The sequence below is a fragment of the Mastacembelus armatus genome, chromosome 12 (assembly GCF_900324485.2).
Source record: "Mastacembelus armatus chromosome 12, fMasArm1.2, whole genome shotgun sequence".
NCBI lineage: Eukaryota > Metazoa > Chordata > Actinopteri > Synbranchiformes > Mastacembelidae > Mastacembelus > Mastacembelus armatus.
Genome location: NC_046644.1, coordinates 1,672,350 through 1,685,166, shown reverse-complemented (window position 1 = coordinate 1,685,166; position 12,817 = coordinate 1,672,350). Strand labels below are relative to the sequence as shown.

Here is a 12,817-nt window from a genome sequence, read left to right as displayed (position 1 = left end):
CTGCAGTTGGGCATCCATAGGAACATGATGCATGTCCAGGTGAAAATAAAAACATTAAGAATCGCCTGGACTATATTTGTTTCTCAGGTCACAAGTATGTCATGGTCTTGGAAACATGACTTGAGTGTAACGTCTGATGGATTGACTAAATATATAATCAATGTATAATTAGTCCCCAAAATATGAGTTTTCTGTAAAACAAACCAAAAAATATATACAGTACATATCAAATGTTGTAACTTATGTCATAGGTATAACAAGTTAGTGACCAAAAGTGAAAAAACAGACTTTATTAACATTCACAGTTAAAGTCAAAACACAACCAAAGCCCAATGAGAACACCATTTGTACAGTTAACAACGAAGAGACAAACACCACAAAGACAGATCTCACATCCAGGCTTATGTCATCTTGCTTATGCAAGTCCCTTTAGAAAATCTACATTTTTAGGCTGCAGTTTGAAATTTAAAGAGTTACAAAACACTTACTGACTCAATAAAACTGCTTTTATTTATGTTTTCAGCTGTAGATGTGAGAAATCTTTTAATGATGTTGTTTTTAACAGAGTCATCTGTAATGTTGAGAAAAAATCTGTTTACAGCAGTACATTAGTGGTTCTCTGTTATGGCCAATAGCTCCAGAGTCTGCAAGATTTCATACCAACCAAAACACTAGAGCAAATAGTGGGTGATGAATAAGGTAACAGAACTTTTGGTCTGATGTAGAGAGGAACTTTAAACCTGCACACCAGGTAGTCTGCAGGACAGAAAACTCAAGAATTACCGGACTGCTAAAACTGAACCTACTTGGGGTGTGAGTCACTTTAAGGCAAATAACAACTGTCCATACAGAGGTCTGTGAATGAAAATATTAAAATATAATGACTCAATCTGAAACGCCGCTTTCCATTTGTATGTGCATGATATTTGACAAAGTTTAAAACGTTAAAATTCAGTTTTTATATATTTGGTAGGAAATGCTCAATAACTGCCAAAAAGCAAATGACAACTCTACTGCTCACCAGTTCATTTGCTACTGAGCACTACATTGTCAACTACACTCAACATGAAACTCATTTTCATACTGGCAACACCGTACATCCTCAATTTGAAAACAAAATTGCAAACCAGACTAATTTCTGATGAAAATGAAAAAACTTTTGCATGGTCATTTCTTATAAAGATCATTCACATAATGATTGATTTTGGCCTGTTGATTTCTGCCATTATGGAAACTTTGATTTCTGTTAGATGACATAACATCATATATGCTAAATATAAATTTATGTCCATTATTAATATTATTAATGTGCAGTGATGTACTGTGAAGAACACTGAAACTGTATGCCAGTAGAGTTTTCCTGTGAATTTGTAGTTTTTCAAACATCAACTTGAATTCATTTTAATTGGCAGCCACAGACCTGCATACTACAGAGGAACAAATGATTTAATGGCATTCAGCTTTTGAAGACAAACACATGAGGACCACTTGTTCTTATGTACCTAAGTCAATACTTCACTACATATTACACTTCTGGATAAAATCTAGAGTAACTCTGGTAATAAAGTCTGTTACCCTGTTAATATAACCCTGTCAATACCAACCTTTTTTTAGTAGGCTATTCAAAACTGTTTTGGGCTTCTGCTGGTTGAATGGAGGAAATGATCGTTGCTTAATTATTATGACTTAAAATCAATATATACCATGATAAATCTAACATTGATTCACTGGCCAAATTCACTAAGATTCTGTATCACAGCTGAATTTGAGACTTTTCACAGTTGCTACAGATGTGCCTAAAATCAGTTATGCTCTGAAAACCTTTGATCTCTTGCCTTTAAAAGACTTAGGTTTAACTGTAAGCAGTCCTCTCCTGATGGTTTATGTGTTGTCCTCTGCAGGCTAAATCATGAATTGAGCCTTCAAAGATGAAGTTCTGTTTACACCTCTGACTGATTACAGGTAGTGCTGTTAGGTTACCCACCTGTTTTAACAGGCAACTCCTACTTGCAAACGTGTGTTGATGAAAAGCAAGGCAAGAAGGAAAAGGCCATAATCAGCAACATCTTTGCTTAGCCTCTAACATAAACTTCTTAGAGGCCGTAGTTTGAAGTTGTTGCAGGAGAGACAGTGCTTCATCAGCCATGTCAGTAGTCGAAACATTTCATGATGGCGTCTCTATCAAATCTGAAATTGAGGAAAGCATTGGAGGACAGCACATGCTCATAGTCTCTGCTGGGAGTTGTCAAGTTACCATCAGAGCTGCATGGAGTCACATCTGTGAAAAGAAAAGCTTGTTTACATGTCCCATTCGTGGAGAATGTTCACTTAGCCTTTAACCTTAGAAAGCTCTCTGAATCTACAGCAAAATAAGCTTTTTTGTCCCACCATTAAATGGATTATGCACTCAGAAGTCTCTGAGGCACACATTGCAGATACATTGCTACTGGTTAATCTGCCAACATCGTTTCCTCAATAGTTCAAGTGTGAACTGCATGACAGCATGCATTAGCAGGCACAGTGTGGCAGTAAAAGCATTTTATTTACTTAATTTAGCTTAGTCTCAAAGATAGACATGGCAACTGTGCAAAACATACCTTTCTCAAAACTGTCCTGTAGTCTTCTGGGCTGAAGTCTTTTATCCTCTTTCTGTAGAAATAGTAGAGTGCACTGCTTGTATCAAATATTCACTACAGCACCATGCCAAAGGCAGTCATCTTCTACTTGCACATACAGTTGCTTTAAACCTGGTCTAAGCTCCATTGGAATATAGTTCAGCAATGTTCTTTTCACTGGCGTTAAGGTTGAAACTATTCAACTTAACACTAGAATCACATTACCTCTCTGAGTCTAAAACAAATATGCTTTTGCACTTACCAATATGTTTTTCACCTGCTGGTTGTTTGTTCCGTTATCACTGACTCCTTTCTTCACAAAAGGCGAGTCCTGACATTTTTTTCCATTGCTCTTCAGGTTTAAGTTCTACAGAACAAAGAACAGTAGTAGTACTGTCTCAAGCCACTTACAGATAAAAATATACACACTGGATTGTGCCATCAAATGGATTAGCATTCCTATAGATCGTGTTATCTAGATTCTTGCCATGTCATGAGGCCCCAAGAGGGGTTGTTGTAAGGCCGTGTCATCATAAGTCTTCAGGGCCCCATGACAAGACCACTCTTCAACCTCAACTTACCACACAGGGCGTATTATGTAATTTCGCAGACACCACTATGGAATGGCCAAAATAGATTCTCTGTCTCATTTTTGTAAAGCAGAGTGAAATTGTACTTAATTCGAAATGAGACTTGAGTGTTATGATAATCTTCAACAATCACAACTTTCAAACTTCTAAATTTACCAGCAGGAAGTAGTAAGGCGTAAATAGCTCTGGAAAGCTTTAGCAAATTTCACAATACCTAAGTTTGCATCTCTTCATTGTATCATACAATTGGAAATGTGGTGAGACAAACCAGACATGTTGCACAGGAAAAGCAAGAAACAGACAAATCAGGCCACAAGTAGACAGGTAGGTCTTGATCCATAGGGTGTGTTTGAGCACAGCACAAAGAAATTACATGAAGCTGAGACTTTTCCAGCCCAGCGCCAGGAGAGATAAACATCAGGGTTGGGTGCAATGAAAGCCACACAGACACTGAATACTTTCCTAGAACTGCTTAGGGTGAGAGTCACCAGCAGGGGTGGGGATGCTAATGAGGCCCCTAGCCAAGCAGCACTGTGTTGGGAGTTCTCCCTGGAGAATGACATCCAAGTATTATTGCAAGTTGCTGAAAGAAAGGCTGTGGCTGTTATCTGAGCTTATGCACTAAACAAAAGTTCAGAGCAGCTGACCTTCTTGGAGACTGTCGGTAGGGTCCTATAAAGGGTACTGTTTAGGGATGCCACAGTTCTGGTGGAGGGACTTCAACATCCATATGGACAATGCCACTGGAGAAAACTGAAGGGGGGGGTAACTGGGAGGAATGGCCGACCTCATCTGAATCTGTGTGGTGCTTTGTGAGAGTGCTAGTCATGGAATGGCCACAACAAAGGCCATTTTCAAACACAGGGCGGTTTTCTTCCGCGGTACCAGAACATCACAGTAAGGATCAACTCAATCCAAGATATACCACAACACAGCCAACATGTATGAACTCCAGACCTAAGTCTCTCCTGTTCTCACTGAACCAAACATGTAACTATTAACTGCTGGCAACATGGAGCTGGAAGATTTTGCTGTAACATGTAGCAGAGTAATGGTATTTGTTCCAACCTCATACTGGCTCAGCGGGCCCACAGCCTTCGGCTGCTTGTGTTTTGTCCAACTGTCTCCGAGAAAGGCATCAGTGCCTGTGAGGCGGCGGGATTTTGACCTAAGAGATGGAAGAAAAGTTTGCACAGAATAAAATAGATGTTCAACTGTTGGTGGCCCAGAAGGGAATACCTAAAACGTCTGAGAAAAGATTACTGTGACACACATCCGTTACTACTGCCTTCAGGAAAAATCACTTTACTCAGCTCTTCACACCTACTGTATACTATTGTTGGGCTTATCCTAGGTTTTCTATTATCAACAAACCAGCTCACTTTTAAGAGATGGATTTATATGTTAAAACAGTGTAGATCACCATGGTAACCTAAATGCTGTAGCAAAGATAACATGCTCCAGAGCACCTTGACTTTAGAAGCTCAGACAATGACCTATCAAATCACTGGAAAGCTGAGTCCCCACTTTTGCCAGGATCCTGGTATTGATTTGGAGTTTCAAATTAAGTCAAAAATAATATTTTATAGATATATTTTATAGGTCAGTCGAATTACTGTGCTCCACGTGTTCTACGTGTCAACCGTGTTGTAAGAGTGTACTGTTAACATATATCTACTTTTAATAGTATTTTAACCTTTTCCTTCTTCTATTTCTCTATTTATTATTGAGGACGGTGCAAGTAAATTTCAATGTATGTTTGTACAATGACAATAAAGAATCTTGAAATACTTTAAAAGCTCCAACTCCCACACAAACTTTCTTGTACCAACAGCGACAGCAGCTCTCGTGCCCTGTCTACACAGTAGGTATTCTTGTATAGTACTAAGTGTAGCTCAAAGGCAAATACACAATTTCTTTGATTCTCAATATGATTACTGACACTGCTGCTTTAAACAACATGATGAGATTTTGCGATAATAATACAACCCCAATTCCATAAAAGTTGGGAAGCTGTGTAAAATTTACATAAAAACAGAATGCAATAATTTGCAAATCTCATAAACCCGTATTTTATTCACAATCGAACATTGAAAACATATTCAATATTTAAACTGAGAAAATGGGGCAATCTCTGTGCTCAGGAATACTTCTAAAAATCACTGCAGTGGAAGTTAAGGCTCTATCATGCAAAGAAGAAGCCATATATGAACATGATCCTGAAACACTGCTGTCTTCTCTGGGTCAGAACACTGTCTCTGTAAAATGGTCTATGGCACAGTGGAAATCTGTTGAAAAGTTAGAATCCTATATCAATGAAACAACATTCCTTTCCCAAAACTACAGCAACTGGTTTTCTCTGGGCCTCTCCCAACTTTTTTAAGATGTATTGCTGCCATTCATCTCAAAATTACCATATTTTTTTTCTTAAAATGGTACATTTTCTCAGTCTAAACATTTGAAATGTTTTCTATGTTCTATTATGAATAAAAGAGATTTATATTCTGTTTTTATGTAGATTGTACACAGCGTCCCAACTTTTTTGGAATTAGGGTTGAAGACAGCTGCTGATCTAAGCTGCTGTTGTCTTCTGTAAGAAAAAGCATCTACAGAGTGTTAGAGATCAAACATTTAGCTACATAGACCTAACCAGATGTGTACTAATTTTCTTCCTCTCTTTGTTTATCGTCAGACAAGAAATAGATAAATAAAAATATAAAGGTCATATACAACAATTGACCCACGTATTCATTTTTAACATTTTTCGATTCTGGTTGTGTGGTCATAGTCTTCTTTTCATTTTAGTACCACTACTGAGGACTGATGAAAGACTTTTTACCGAGTGTTGTCCAAAGATTTGCATGAAGTGTTACTGTTGCTTCCAAAGTCCTCATCGCTGTCTGTTGACTCGCCTTTCAGCCTGCTGATCCATTCTCGTAGTGGTCTGCACAGATGGAGCAGGAAGTGTGCCATCAATATCAGTCAGATAGTATAATCAAACAAAATCATATAAAGCTGAACAACACTGAGGCAACCACCAGTTATTTTTCTGTTAGTACAGATAAAACAGGACATAAAATGTTATTTAGTGAGCATTAGAAGTTTAGACAAAGCCAGACTAGCTGTTTATCCTCAATTCTGCTCTTTATGCTAAGCTGATCTAACCATGTCCTGACTTTGTACTGAATACAGAAATGAGACCAACTCTGCTCATCTCATACTCAGAAAGAAAGCATAAATTGAAATATTTCTTTTGTAGATTATTCATTGATGAAATTAAGCAATGGCAGCCTTCTACACACACACCTGATGAATGGAATGGCCATGAAAAACCTGTTGGGGGCAAGTCCAAGTTTTGATTTCGGAGTCATGTCATTTCTGTGACTCGGCAGCTTCTCAATGGGAAACCATTCAATGTTCTACAAGAGTAGAAAAAAATCATGAAATCTTTGTATTGGCTACAACAAGCTGGAAATGACGTCTAAATGAAAAAGGACTTTCTACCCTGATCTCCTTCCTTGTTTTGGGGTTGAACTTTGTGTCCTTTGACACTCCCGGTATGATGTAGAGCCGTACCAGCTGATCAGTGATTTTCTGCTCTATGTACATATCTTTGCAGATTCGATTCTTGATGTCGAACCCAGTCTCCTCCAACACCTGGAAAACACAGTACATTTTTCACATTTTTTCACAGTATAGTCAGTTGCGGAAAAGCCCACTAAAAACAAGGGGAGATAGATGTGGGGGGGGACACAAACTCGTTCTGCAGGCATAGTTCACATAGCTCACATAGGTCACCATGCCCCATGCACATGGAGCCACTCGGTTATCAGGGTCCTATGAATTAAAGTATTAGTTATACATGGCTCTTAATCCTTTCAGCAAAAGCAAAATAATGTGACTTACTTCACGCACTGCACAGTCATGGGGAGCTTCATCTTCATTAACCTTCCCCTTTGGAAAGCCCCAGCCTGACTTTGCAAGGTAGCCCTGAACAAGCAGTACCTACAGAGAAAAGACACAAAAGAAACTATCACTTCGATGGGTGGTGAAACGTTTCGTCCTAACACCTGGGAGTCCAGTTGCCATGACTCAACCTCCAGATCCAATATTTATTGTACAGTGACCAAATTCCTCACCTAGCCCAACGAATGAACGTATATGTAATATTTAATTATGTATTTAATGACAATACATATGCAACACTGCAGCTTATATACTGTATGTACACAAAAGTAAATTAGCTGAGATGTTTCCATGATCAGAGACCACCGTGTGTTACATCTTGCCATCATCAAGATGTAACACACAGATTTATTGTTCTTACAATAACACTGTACCCACCAAACCATTAGCTGTTATTAGGGAACAAGACAAGCTGATCAAAAGCATGAAGACATCTTTTTAGTGAATTCACCAAGTCCTTCAAAAAACTGTAAATCAAGTCCTTCAAAAAACTGTAAATCATTTAAATAACTATAAAAAATATGTCTGCGATATTGTTGCAGTGTATGAGTGTGAACAACCAACTCACATTTTCTAGCAATTCATCCAGAATGATTGCTCCATAAGTAGGGACACCCATCTTGTACTCCTTCCACTGTTCGAGGACTTTCTGCACATCCTCTCCATGAGGCAATAGAAATGGACAGTGATGGAAGAGTTTGCAGTTGTCAAGGAAAAGAACATCTAATCTATATCAACCCGAGCACCATGTCTGGCTGTATCAGCCTGAATAGGGGCCAAAAAAGTTGTAGATTGTCATTAAATACATCGCTTGGCTGGCTATTATTACAACATAATATGCTTTTGAATGTGTGTGGTAGATCATATAACATCATATGTATCATTCACACTGAAAGATATCAGCTTTGGCAAAGTCTCTTATTCCACAGTGAGGAGCTCCAGGAGTGTTCTGCACACAGAAGTCCAGGTAGAACCAGTGGGCTAGCTCGATCTGGAAACACACCCGGATTGCATTGTCCCTCTCCTCGCTGGGGATGTGCAGGATGAACCGGCTAGAGAAACACAGGAGAATGGAGATAAAGGATGAGTTCCCACGCTGAGGAAGGGTCTTTAGGAGAAAATAAGCTGTGGGCCCCACATGTATGCTGCGCCCTCTTCATGCATACAGTGTCAATCAGCAGATATGCAACAGGATACCCTTCATTGTGAACTGAACCTAAAAAGACATCCTAGCACTGCCTGCCACTACAGAGACATTCAGAAGTTGTCACATTCATTTGAAATATCCTCTGATGCATTTCTATTCCATTCAGCTGGAAGTAAAAGCATTTCAAACTAAATTTTGGTTTTTCAAACTGTTTAATTTTCAGATTCTGAATTGCTCAATTATGAATTATGTGGGAAGGGTAATCAGAGTTACTTTATCCACCAATATGGCTTTTTAGAGTCAGGAATATAATATCACTTACACAAAATTCCTCTCAGCAAATTGATTGATTAATGAATTATGAAAGGAGTCTGTGAATTTACATGCAGTTGTGCCCCAGATGCCACAGACACAGATCAACAGCAGCTGAGTTATTAACAACAATAAACAATATCGCTGCTCAACTAACAACAGCAATCAGTTCTGCTGCTGAACTACCAACAACAATCAGTACCGCTGCTGAACTAACAACAACAATCAGTACCGCTGCTGAACTAACAACAACAATCAGTACCGCTGCTGAACTACCAACAACAAACAGTGCCGCTGCTGAACTACCAACAACAAACAGTACCGCTGCTGAACTACCAACAACAATCAGTACCGCTGCTGAACTACCAACAACAATAAACAGTACCGCTGCTGAACTAACAACAACAATAAACAGTACTGCTTCTGAACTAACAACAACAATAAACAGCACTGCTTCTGAACTAACAACAACAATAAACAGTACTGCTGCTGAACTAACAACAACAACAAACAGTACTGCTTCTGAACTAACAACAACAATAAACAGTACTGCTGCTGAACTAACAACAATAAACAGTACTGCTGCTGAACTAACAACAACAATAAACAGTACTTCTGCTGAACTAACAACAATAAACAGTACTGCTGCTGAACTAACAACAACAATAAACAGTACCGCTGCTGAACTAACAACAATAAACAGTACCGCTGCTGAACTAACAACAATAAACAGTACTGCTGCTGAACTAACAACAATAAACAGTACCGCTGCTGAACTAACAACAACAATAAACAGTACTGCTTCTGAACTAACAACAACAATAAACAGTACTGCTGCTGAACTAACAGCAACAACAAACAGTACTGCTTCTGAACTAACAACAACAATAAACAGTACTGCTGCTGAACTAACAACAACAATAAACAGTACTGCTGCTGAACTAACAACAACAATAAACAGTACCGCTGCTGAACTAACAACAACAATAAACAGTACTGCTGCTGAACTAACAACAACAATAAACAGTACCGCTGCTGAACTAACAACAACAATAAACAGTACTGCTGCTGAACTAACAGCAACAATAAACAGTACTGCTTCTGAACTAACAACAACAATAAACAGTACTGCTGCTGAACTAACAGCAACAACAAACAGTACTGCTTCTGAACTAACAACAACAATAAACAGTACTGCTGCTGAACTAACAACAACAATAAACAGTACCGCTGCTGAACTAACAACAACAATAAACAGTACTGCTGCTGAACTAACAACAACAATAAACAGTACCGCTGCTGAACTAACAACAACAATAAACAGTACCGCTGCTGAACTAACAACAATAAACAGTACTGCTGCTGAACTAACAACAACAACAATAAACAGTACTGCTGCTGAACTAACAACAATAAACAGTACTGCTGCTGAACTAACAACAACAATAAACAGTACCGCTGCTGAACTAACAACAATAAACAGTACTGCTGCTGAACTAACAACAACAACAATAAACAGTACTGCTGCTGAACTAACAACAATAAACAGTACTGCTGCTGAACTAACAACAACAATAAACAGTACTGCTGCTGAACTAACAACAACAATAAACAGTACTGCTGTTTTACCTGCTGAACTAACAACAACAATAAACAGTACTGCTGCTGAACTAACAGCAACAACAAACAGTACTGCTTCTGAACTACCAACAACAATAAACAGTACTGCTGCTGAACTAACAACAACAATAAACAGTACTGCTGCTGAACTAACAACAACAATAAACAGTACCGCTGCTGAACTAACAACAATAAACAGTACCGCTGCTGAACTAACAACAATAAACAGTACTGCTGCTGAACTAACAACAACAACAATAAACAGTACTGCTGCTGAACTAACAACAATAAACAGTACTGCTGCTGAACTAACAACAATAAACAGTACTGCTGCTGAACTAGCAACAATAAACAGTACCGCTGCTGAACTAGCAACAATAAACAGTACCGCTGCTGAACTAACAACAATAAACAGTACTGCTGCTGAACTAACAACAACAACAATAAACAGTACTGCTGCAGAACTAACAACAATAAACAGTACCGCTGCTGAACTAGCAACAATAAACAGTACCGCTGCTGAACTAACAACAATAAACAGTACTGCTGCTGAACTAACAACAATAAACAGTACCGCTGCTGAACTAGCAACAATAAACAGTACCGCTGCTGAACTAACAACAATAAACAGTACTGCTGCTGAACTAACAACAACAACAATAAACAGTACTGCTGCTGAACTAACAACAACAATAAACAGTACTGCTGCTGAACTAACAACAACAACAATAAACAGTACTGCTGCTGAACTAACAACAATAAACAGTACTGCTGCTGAACTAACAACAACAATAAACAGTACTGCTGCTGAACTAACAACAACAATAAACAGTACTGCTGCTGAACTAACAACAACAATAAACAGTACTGCTGCTGAACTAACAACAACAATAAACAGTACTGCTGCTGAACTAACAACAATAAACAGTACCACAGCTGAACTAACAACAACAACAATAAACAGTACTGCTGCTGAACTAACAACAACAATAAACAGTACTGCTGCTGAACTAACAACAACAATAAACAGTACTGCTGCTGAACTAACAACAACAATAAACAGTACTGCTGCTGAACTAACAACAACAATAAACAGTACTGCTGCTGAACTAACAACAACAATAAACAGTACTGCTGCTGAACTAACAACAACAACAATAAACAGTACTGCTGCTGAACTAACAACAACAATAAACAGTACTGCTGGTGTTTGTGAAATCAATGCATCGAGGATGAGCAAACAGTAAGTTACCTGCAGAGGTCGTCCAATACATCAGAGGGGATCTCCACTCGCTTTGTTTCCACATTGGCTAAAAACATCTCGACGGTCTCTGTCTGTCGGAGCATGAGGGCACAAACACTGAAGAACAGCAGCTACACTCGCACGTCTCCGCTTACGGGACCATCTAGAGCTCGTACAGTGTCTGAATACTGCAGAAACACACTTTTACAGTCAGTGAGAGGTCCAGCTCTCACTCATGATCGGCTCTTCCTCTTCCTCTTCTTCCTCCTCCTCCTCTTCCTCTTCTTCTCGGCTATGTCACGTCACATGACTCGGCACGGTGGAGACGGGGAGCGCGGTGATGTGCGGACAATACGCTGGATGGGGAGGACCAACATACACGTGAGTTCACCAAACGGCCCAGTTTGGCTGATGTGAGGGTTTTTTTCTGTGTGTTATGTGTCAGCCGTACATATTGTAGCACCAGGAAGTCAACTGTCCAATCACAGCTCTTAGATTAGGTTCGAGTTGAGATGAAACACCATTGGTTCGTTTTTCTGTCTATCAATTAAGGGCGTGACATTTTTTGAATGCGCACAGGTCCTGGTTAAGAAGGAGCTCCATACCGCCATCAATTTCATTTTTGATAGTGGTTGAGAAATTTCAGCTGGACAGTTATGTTGAGTGAAAAGCAAACATCTTTCATCCTCGTTGATCCAGTTAAGTACCATAAATGACAATCTGTCTGTTTAGTCAAAAAAAGTTCACACACCTGACTTTGGCTGAATATATTAACCATAACTAATATTATGCTTTTGATAAATCTCTGATAAATCTCTCATGAGCCACATATTAAATGTAGGTTTTGCATGTCATTTGTGCAGTAAGAGGACGGACATTGGTTTGAGCTCTTGTTTCCTGATTCCTATTGTGTGACTTTAACTGAACAGTTGCTGTGACATGAATACTCTAAAAGTGGGAAAAAGTACATTTTTTAACATTTAAGATTAGTCCTGAAATTTCAGAAAATACTTTAATACAATTAATAGCCTTCAGAATTTATTTCATCCCTTAAAAACAGATGTATCATAAGCTAACTGACATTATTTGATCCATCCACCCATCCATTATCTATACCCACTTATTCCTAACCAGGGTCACAGGGATCTGCTGGAGCCTATCCCAGCTCTTTTTGGGTGAATGGCATGGGTACACCCTGGACAGGTCACCAGTCCATCACAGGGCCACATAGAGACAAACAACCTCACACACTCACCCTCACTCCTATGGGCAATTTAGAGTCACCAATCAACCTGACATACATGTTTTTGGACTGTGGGAGGAA

General features: G+C 39.0%; 1 protein-coding gene across 3 annotated transcripts; it reads right to left on the bottom strand.

The window, feature by feature from the left end:
* Positions 1–269: 269 nt before the first annotated feature.
* dcp2 (decapping mRNA 2) lies at positions 270–11,953 on the bottom strand. 3 transcript variants are annotated; one of them, XM_026297110.2, is made up of 12 exons: positions 11,696–11,952; positions 11,503–11,585; positions 8,072–8,223; positions 7,740–7,867; positions 7,112–7,210; positions 6,710–6,862; positions 6,512–6,624; positions 6,045–6,149; positions 4,274–4,373; positions 2,878–2,982; positions 2,598–2,649; positions 270–2,278 (listed from the first exon to the last, which is right to left on the bottom strand). In XM_026297110.2, the coding sequence occupies exons 2-12, from the start codon at positions 11,568–11,570 to the stop codon at positions 2,148–2,150; spliced, it is 1,206 nt and encodes a 401-aa protein (XP_026152895.1). In that variant the 5' UTR covers positions 11,571–11,585; positions 11,696–11,952; the 3' UTR covers positions 270–2,147. The 3 variants fall into 3 exon arrangements, 2 of the variants coding, with proteins under 2 accessions (XP_026152895.1, XP_026152894.1); XM_026297109.2 differs by having other exon boundaries at positions 11,503–11,951; XR_004463183.1 differs by lacking the exon at positions 270–2,278 and adding an exon at positions 3,853–4,003 and having other exon boundaries at positions 2,606–2,649; positions 2,878–3,754; positions 11,503–11,953.
* Positions 11,954–12,817: the final 864 nt, after the last annotated feature.

What these genes read in the sequence shown, in the direction of transcription:
- dcp2 (XM_026297109.2), bottom strand. Translation starts at nt 11,597, where the DNA reads ATGCTCCGACAGACAGAGACCGTCGAGATGTTTTTAGCCAATGTGGAA. An exon ending in AAGAGACTTTGCCAAAGCTG is followed by an intron (nt 7,868 to 8,071) that starts ATATCTTTCAGT and finishes ACAACTGCAAAC; the next exon opens with TCTTCCATCACTGTCCATTT. An exon ending in GCCCGCTGAGCCAGTATGAG is followed by an intron (nt 2,983 to 4,273) that starts GTTGGAACAAAT and finishes TTTGTTCTGTAG; the next exon opens with AACTTAAACCTGAAGAGCAA.